At 29.3% G+C, this 9,601-nt stretch overlaps 1 protein-coding gene across 1 annotated transcript; it reads right to left on the minus strand.

The window, feature by feature from the left end:
• Positions 1-6,261: 6,261 nt before the first annotated feature.
• LOC107894558 (ABC transporter G family member 20) lies at positions 6,262-8,545 on the minus strand. The gene has a single exon (XM_041086176.1). It carries the CDS (start codon positions 8,384-8,386, stop codon positions 6,329-6,331), a length of 2,058 nt encoding a protein of 685 aa, XP_040942110.1. The 5' UTR covers positions 8,387-8,545; the 3' UTR covers positions 6,262-6,328.
• Positions 8,546-9,601: the final 1,056 nt, after the last annotated feature.

Here is a 9,601-nt window from a genome sequence, read left to right on the forward strand (position 1 = left end):
GTAAGGAGTTTAGTGGAGTAAATGGGGTCGATCTGATTATAGCAAAGTATTGGCTCGAAAGTGTTGAGGTAATCTTCGATTAAATGTCCTGTAATAGGAGTATCGAATTACTGAGCCCGAAGGCTAAGCCACGATTGAAATCTCATTTGCAAACAGATGTAATAGAAGTCCCTTATTAGCATGTCAATTGTATCCTAACTATTTATCTAAGCTACCACTTCCTTGTTTAATATTTCTTGATTATTTTTATTTATGTTTCAAAATAAACTTACAGTTCCAAAACAATGTTCAAAGCAATAACCACTATAATAAGAATAAATAATTTTATTCGTAGCATAAAATTAAAATTTAAAGCTTTCAGTTATATCTCCACAAGGAGACTTTATTCAAAAATCATTTATATAATAAATTTCATGACATTAACCAATTTTACTATCATTCGACGTAGTCAAACTTTTACAGACATGTTTGAAACCATATTTTGACAAACATATAAGTACCATCATACAATTTTATACTCAATATAATATAAAAAAAACTATTAAATCTCAAGATAAGTACTTTTATGAGAATTCCATAAAATCTTACCACACAAAATTCTCAAAAGTGATGGAAAAGCCTTCTTCACTCTCAATCTACTATTTTCTTCTTCCCCTTGCTTGATTTCTTTGTTTCTTCTTCAATTTTTTTTTCATAACCAATAAATACACATTAACATATAATAATTAGATATCCATTAATATGGTTCAACAACTCAATAGCTTGCAATAAATATGAAATTAAGCATGTATGAGATCAAAACTTTAAAACCCATACCTAAAACAACCCTTTCTCACTCCTACCAAGTTCAATCACTTACTAGAGTCCAAACCCTAGCTTATTGGATGATGGATATGATGAGGGAAATGGCTCAATCAAGGTTTTATGATGAAGATTTTACAAAGAAATGATGAAAATGGTGAAATAGGGATAGAAATGAAAAGAATTGGTGGAACAATAGAGAAAAATGAAGTTTCTCCTCTTGATGGTCGGCCATTGGTATGAATAAAAGAGAAGATATGTTTCTCTTTTAACCCATGTTTATTTTGAAAAAAATTATTGAAATGGCCAACAAGTCAATAAAAAATTCAACATGTGATTAAAAATATCATTTTAACAATAAAATTTAAATAAAAAAGTCTCATAATCTTAGCACCACAAGTCTAAAATTACTCTAACATTTAATTTCTCATGGGTTCTAAATATCTAAATTACCTTCAGTGGAAAAATCAAAATACAGTCGTGTTGACATAAATTGCTTTATAAGGCTACTTAATAATTTAAAATAAATTAATCCATCAGAATATCATTTCTCATATCAGAATTTTACCGAGTTCCTTAGTAGCAATATACGGTAAATAAAAATTTTCGAGGTGTTACATAGCCTTTTTCCATGTTTTACCTAGAATCGACTTTATCGACCACTTGAAGAAACTAATTAAGTAATATAATTTTATTTTTACTATGATAACTTTATTTATATTTTCACATTAACAACATAGTTTATACTCCTCAAATAATACTTATTATTAACTTTATAATAACTAATTTCTTCACCACTGATATATGTATTTTTCATATTTTCATAATGTAATGATTTAAATACTTTTTACATTAATGTTACCAATTTCATAAACTTTTAAAATAAGAAAGAGAATCCAACGTACTTACCTTTGGATGCTCCAAATCACATAATCAAGCCTCCAAAACTTGATTTCATCCTCAATTAAACTAAATTTCTGTACTTTCCAACCTTTCCAATTTAGTCCCAAAAGTGATTTTCATTACCCCAAAACATATTCCAACTTATGATTGTTCACCTTTAAAGACTACCTTTTCCTAATGTGGTCATATTTGCACTTTGGTCCTTAAATTTTTTAAAATATGCAATTTAGTCCTTTTGTCGCATTTTTACTTATAAAACTCTTTTCACAAATTGTCATATCCAAAATCAATTTTTTTTTACTAAGAATTCCTTTAACTTACTTATTTTTTCAAATTTTTCTGCCAATTCACTATATCTACTACTAGAATAGTGCTACATGTCCACTACTGGAAATTTTGGGATGTCACAAATAGATCCTTCCTTTGCTAGCAATCAATAACACTAGGAATCACCACTAATTACTTTAAGTGTGTAACTCTGATACTAATTTTTGGAACCTAAAGTTGTTAATTCTTTAAACAAATTACGTTGAATGGATCTGTCAGACTATAGTGGCCACTTTAATTGCCACTACACAAAACAAGTACACAAAGTAAATAATGAACACATATGATTGTTTACGTAGTTTGGTTTTTCAACTTCTGCAGAGTCTAACTCAATAAATAATTCTACTATCTTTAATTCACAATACAACAAGTGGATCAAGGCTTGTCACTCTTTAAGCATATAAATCTCACTTTTGTACCTAAAGGTTAGGATACTTACCTCTAAATTCTCCCCTTAAGAATTTAGGTTGTAAACATGATTTGTTTACTGTCAATTACATTCATAAAATATTTTCTTCAATGAACAATAAAATGCTTTCTATGTTCACTTACAAAACCTATACAACTTTCTCAATAAATAAGAGATTTTGAGACTTTCTAACATATTAGAGACCAATTACAATCCAAGCCGTTAATAATATTATCTAAAAAATAGAAAAAGCAATATACTAATTAGCTGCAATATAAAGTGAATTCAATGGAGATTCATTCTTTAAAGAAGTCTTCAATGTGATTCTGATCCAATCCAATCTTCAAGGATAGTAGCATTTAATAGATTGGTGTTCAAAGTTTGGCTTCCATATATCCACAATATTAGCATAGTTCAAAACCCAAAGATTTTATTTCGATGAATTGTCAACTCCAAATATGAAAAATTTGTTGGACTGCTACAGAGTCGATGAAAGTGGCTACTTCTGACAAGCACTTAGCAGACTAGTCCAAAACTTGCCTCAACATTGACCAATATGTTTTATGTCATTCATTTTTTTAATTTTTTTAAAAATTTTATGTTTACGATTCTATCTTACTCGAGCCAAGATATAAGATATATATATTTGAATCTTTTCTATTTTATATATTTTCATACTTTTTATATAAATTATTTTGAATATTAGGTTATTCTTTGAATTTTTGTAGAAATTTTTGTATATTTTTTGAATTTGTTATATTTTATATAGTATATATAAATAATAATTATACCAATTATATATATTTTATTTTTATTTTTAATTTTTAATTTTTTTTATTGTTTTACATATTTTTTAATCTTATATAATTAATATCATTGAAGGAAAGCTAAATCTTTCCTTAGGAATCTTTGAATATCTATTTTTACAACCGTCCTTATTGAAGTTTTTTTTTTTCAATTTTCTACTCATCCAGAATGAATATGATGGATAAATTAATGTTCAAAATCAAATGAACTTGGGCATCCATGTCCAGATTTATTTTGGATATACATTTTTATTGACTTTTTAATTAATGTTTTAATTTTTTATTTTTATTTTTATTTTTTTTTTGTAAATTTTCAATGTCATCATCCACATTGCATTCCTCATGCTAACTTCACATTACTTCCATTTGTAAGGTTAACAACTGTCAAATTCGTCAACAATAATTTTTATTAATTAAGAATAATTTATATTAGTATAATTGTAAAAACTTTAGTTTTTAGGCATAACAATAATATTTCACCATAACATCAAATTTTAAAGACAATAAATTATTATTATACACTCATTCATAATTAAACTATTTCCAAATCTATATATTTTTTAGAAAAACATTAGTAATTAAAAAAAATCAAATAACATAGAAACTTTAAAATTTAAATAATTCTTGTTACTGGAGATTCGCTACAATGTAATTTTTCACTTTTTAAAAAAAAAGTATAGTATGAAATAGAAAACCATTTAAAATGAAAAAAAATCCATGGTCTAGAAACTAATTTTTTTTAAAAAATTGTTGTACAAAAATAAAAATATTAACTTCTAGAAAAAACAAAATGATTAAAAATTGTAAAAAAAGAAAAGATGTTTGTTTATAATTAAAAAAATTAATTATTTTAAATAATTTAATTAAAAGTAAATTAAGTTAGAGAAGATAATAAATATAGATGAGTATATAATAATACTATGTTATCTTTAAAATTTGATAATGTGACGCTATTTTATTGATGCCTAAAATTAAAATTTTTAAAACCATCGTAATATAATTAATACTGAGAAATCTTTTCCATAAAAGAACTAATTAATTTTTTGATTTTATACTAACAACTTTTCTAAGACAAAGTCCAAAAATATTTGCTAACTATAATTTATTCCTTTTGAAGAGCGGGAATATGGACCCCAAAAACTGAAATAAACTCTTACATCAAGTAGCTTTCAGAAAATATCTTAAATAAAGTAGTAATTTGTAACTGGGTTTAGAACTTGTATAAAACGGGTATATTACCCATTATCCACTTTAAATAATGGTGATTTCTATTCTAGTCTTTTTTTTTGTCAACTTGATCTCTTCAAAAAGTTTGGATTAAATTGGTTACTCCACAATTAAATGGTAAGAAAAAAGACTACCGATATACTTTCACTTATTGTTTGAGGTGCCCAAAATATAAACTATCCATAAAGTTATTAACACATAATTTACCCTAATTTTAGAGTGAATAATGTGAAACTATGCAGTTAATATTTCATTACCATTTAATTGTAAAGATACCAAATTGATCAATTTTTTCTTTTAGTGACCAAACTGACGATAAAAATTTTGGGATGATCAAAATAAAAATCACTCATACTTAAAAGTAACTATTGAAATGGATTACCCAAAAGTTTTAAATAATTTTGGCAGCAGTCATCGTCTATAGCTGTAGCCATAGATACGAAGCTTTGATGTAAGGGGATATCAAGATGGTGTTGCTTGTTTTGCCACCTTCTCTGAAGTTTCTTCCCTTCTTACTCTTAGCTTATTGTACATTCCCCACGTAAAGCTTCAAATTGAAGTCAAATCATGATCGTTAGAATTAGTGTACCGGTGAATATAAATGGTTTTGTTTTAAAACTATTTGTGTACCAGTGAATATAAATGGTTTTGTTTTAAAACTAGTACTAAATTATAATAATTTTTATTTAATAAATATATTTAAAAATAAATAAGGTATAAATAAAAGAAGTTTTAATTGAAATTGATAAAATTAAAAGGTGTTCAAAATGTTAAAGATTACGGTGTATTTAATAAATTTCATCATGTTTATTTTTTTTTTTAGATTTTACATAAAAGAAAATTTATTGCCCTCCATTTTATTTTTTACATCTTTTAGTTCTTAAACTTTCATCATTTGTCAAATTACCCTAAAATAAATGAAAAAAGTTAGCATCCTTAACTTGGCTGATTTGGCATATAGGTAGACTATCATGTGGATGTCATATCAATAATTATTTATTTTTAAAAATTTCAAAATTTAAAAAATTTAAAAAATTTCATAAAATTGATAAAATATATTTTTTTAAAAATTAAAAAAATATTAAAATTATTTAAAAAGTAAAAAATTATAAAAATATATATATTTTAATTTTTTTTAATTTTTTTAAAAATAATTAATTAAAATTACGATATACACGTGGACTATCACAAAAATGTTACATTAGCAAAGTAAATAGACCTTTAATTTTTCATATATTTTTAAATGATGTGACAAATATAAATTTAAGAATTAAAAATGACTAAAATTTTTTATAAATTTAAAGGGTGAAATAAATTAAAATAAAAATAAAAAAAGCATAGAGAAAATCACACAGTCGATGCATTCTGACATGAAATTCTTACTTCCTCTCGTTCTTACTCCAAATATTTGAAAACTTCACCTCATCACCTACTAAAGAATACCTTTGTATAAAATAAAATAAAATGTTAAATTAAAATAAAAGGAATATATTGAAAAGTTCATCACTGATGAGAGATTAAAATAATAGTTATATCAATTTTTATAGAAATTAAACCTCAAGCTTCCTATGAGACGAAATTGAAGTCAAAGCTCGAAGCGAAGGGTGATTTCTAAAATGTGTGCTTCTTTTTTAGAGGAAAATAAACGAAAACACACACAAAAAAATATTTAATGTGTTATGGATGAATAATAAAATATTTTATTTAAATAAAAATAGTTATATATTAATAATTTTATTTATAATTAAATAATAATTAATTATAAATTCCTATACTCAATAAAGTAGATTTTTATGCTTCGAGTTTCATCAAATATTATTGCCTGCAATGAGTACCAGATTGTAACATAGCCTCTTTACTTCCTCTTGTTCTTACTCCCAAACAACAATGTTAAATAGAATAAAATCCTAAAGAAAAAGCCCCATGCAACTGTAACCCACACACACTTCCATTTGCTTAACTCCACGATCCCTTGTTGCTTTAGAATATCTTTCCCCGTTGTTAAACACGTTGAGCTCGTTATATTCCTCCCCACGACACGCCCCAAGCTCTTCAAAAGCTCACTTTTCACCGGCGCCGGCAGAGTTGCAAGTGCCGACTGATCGAAGAGTTGAACGCCCAAAACAAAGCATTTCGTTGGATCAAGGAACTCATTCTGTAAGATAGCTTCATATGGGTATTTAACCAATGAGATATAATGAAACCATAGCCAGTATTTAGGTAACCGATCTCGAGCCACAAGGAAGCCACAAAGGAAGAGGAAGTAGGAGACAATGGCGATGCCGCTAACGAAGGCAAGGAAGACATCGGGGATTAGTCCTGAAATAAACGCCGCAAACGAACTTCCGGCCCAAAACGAGGCGAGAATTGTCACGAAGAAGAATAAAAAACCGGGGACGCCGCCGGCGAGGCCGACGGTCCAAAAGGTTATCAACGACAAGGTGACGGAAAGGTTGAATAGTAATGGAATGTGGGTTAAAGAACGAGCGAGAACGTACGAAGAACGTCTATAAGCATTGTATGCGGTTTCTCGCATAAAAATGTATCGTTCTTGAATAAAAGTGGGAACTTCGGTAATACAGTTGAAGAAGATTGTGGCGATGGAAATGGATATACAACCTAACCGCTCTTGAGCACCGGCGGGGGAGTCATCCAGCTGCCAAAACATGGTGGCGAGGACGATTCCGGTGACAATTATCGTCCCTAATCTGACTGCGAACTTCGCCGGCATCCGTCTCGAGTTTGTTAACAATCGTTTTGACAGTACCATCAGTTCGATGTAAAATGGATTGGCAAAAGATGGAACTGATGATGAATGATTGGCACCATTGCCGCCAAAGACGAGCTTTCCACGAGAAATGCTTTTGGCTATGGCGTCTTTAAGTGGAAGAGTATATCGTCTGTTGGAAATAGTATCACCGCCGCCATTATCATCCATTGATGAAGCTTTCCATGACTTGTTGAATTCGAATAAAATCTGGGTTCCTGAGGAAGTTCCTTCGAGTTCACGGATCAAATCAAGAGCGAACTCGGATGGGTTTTCGTTGTTTGGAATTGGGTGCCCGAAATCACTGAAGAACTGTGGGAGATTCGATGGAGAACCGCTATATAATGTTCTTCCTTGTGACAAGATTATCAAGCGATCAATGAGTCCTAAAATCCTCGAACTTGGTTGATGAATTGACATTATTACAACGCTTCCACTCTCTGCAATTCGTTGAAGGACCTTAACAACCATGAACGCACTAGTTGAGTCGAGCCCAGAAGTCGGTTCGTCGAGAAACAATAGTATTGGATCATGAATTATATCGATACCGATGGAAACTCGCCTTCGTTCACCTCCCGAAACACCTCTATGACCTTCATCGCCAATCACAGTCTTTGCTGCATTTCTCAACCCTAGTTGATCGATCAAAGCTTGAACCCTAGCTTTCTTCTTCGACTTGGAGACCGACCTAGGAAGCCGGAACTCGGCCGAAAACATGAGCGTCTCTTCCACTGTCAACATCGGAAACAAAAGATCATCTTGCATAACATAAGCTGAAATCACCTTCAACACGTCGGAATCCAAGACCTCCCCATTCAAAGTGATGGAGCCTTTGAGGCTTTGCTTTGAAATCCGGTTTGCAAGCGCATCAATCAGGGTCGATTTACCCGACCCGCTTGCACCTAAAATCGCCATTGTTTCGCCTTCTTTCGCTTCACCTGAGATGCCTCTGAGCAAGCTCTTTGTTGTATTTCCTGAAGAAACATTTGGTTTCTTCCAACGAAAGGGAAACCCAGATTTGGTGCTAACTTTGACATCGTAAGTTAAGTTTTTGAAGGAAAGAACAAAAGGGGGGTATGAACTACCGGCAATGTGAACGTCTAAAATCTGATGATGTTCTTCACAAGGTAATTCCACAATCTCCATTTTTGGTTAAGGATCCGAGTTGAACATTAACGTTTGCCGCTTACAAAGAAAAGAAGAAGAAGAAGAAGAAGAAGAAGAAGAAGAAGAAGAGTTTAATCTAGTTTGCTCTTTTGCGTTTATGTAATTTACCTATCTTGGATCCACGTCCAAATCTCGGTCACAAAATTATACATGACTGAGAAGTTTCCAAGCAACTTCTCTCCTGGTCTTTTATTATATTTGTTGGATGGTTGGGATAATTATTATTTTTTGTTCAAATGTGCCACAAGTCCCTTACTTTTTCGAAAAATATGAATTTAGTCCATGTGCTTTTATTTCATCGAATTTAGTCCTCTTATTTTTGTAGATTTTAAAATTCAGATTCAACTATTAATATTGTTTTTTTTTGTAATTAACTTGAATTTAAGAAAAAAAATACTAGTGTTAACAGTTGGACCTTAGTTTAGAAATTTGAAAAGTAGAGAAATTAAATTTCATGAAATAAAAGTACAGGGACTAAATTCCTAATTTTTGAAATATACAAAGACTTATAGCATATTTTAACCTTAATGTTTTTATGTAAAATAAATCTTGTATCCCTTCCGAATTTGAGCAAGTTGGCCAAGTTAATTTATAAATATTTTTTAGAATCAAAACTAGATTGACAGAATATATAAACATTACGAGCTTAATTTGTTATTATATCAATCAAAATTTTGTACAATTGACAAAAAAATATTAGTTATTATCATTAGTCGTCCTTAGTTGCTTACTTTTGAAATTAACATAGAATAAATTGTTTTAATTTTTTTAAAGGGGCTAAGTTACTCAATATTGAAAATGAAAAAAATTGGAAAGATGTTTTTTATTTTCTTTACACGAGCATTTAGTTTTGATAATAAATTTGGTTAATCATTAAGGTTAGAACTTGTTAAACTATTAAATATATATTTTTTAAAGGAAAATAATTTATTCATTCCATGAATGAATAGGATCATAAAGTCCATGGAAAAGACAGAAATAAGAAATACTCATTGTCAGTGGTGAAGGACAAGATTTGTCGACACTACAAAGGCTTCAGCTTTACGTTAAACTAAGCCTTATTTGATAATATATTTTGATATAACAAATTAACGTATCTTTGAATCAAAGTTAAGCTGAACAAATTGATAAAATCAAGTTGAAATGGTTTCAATTAAATCAAACATTTTCAATTATGTTTTTAACTATTTTCAA

The sequence above is a fragment of the Gossypium hirsutum genome, chromosome A13, assembly GCF_007990345.1.
Source record: "Gossypium hirsutum isolate 1008001.06 chromosome A13, Gossypium_hirsutum_v2.1, whole genome shotgun sequence".
NCBI lineage: Eukaryota > Viridiplantae > Streptophyta > Magnoliopsida > Malvales > Malvaceae > Gossypium > Gossypium hirsutum.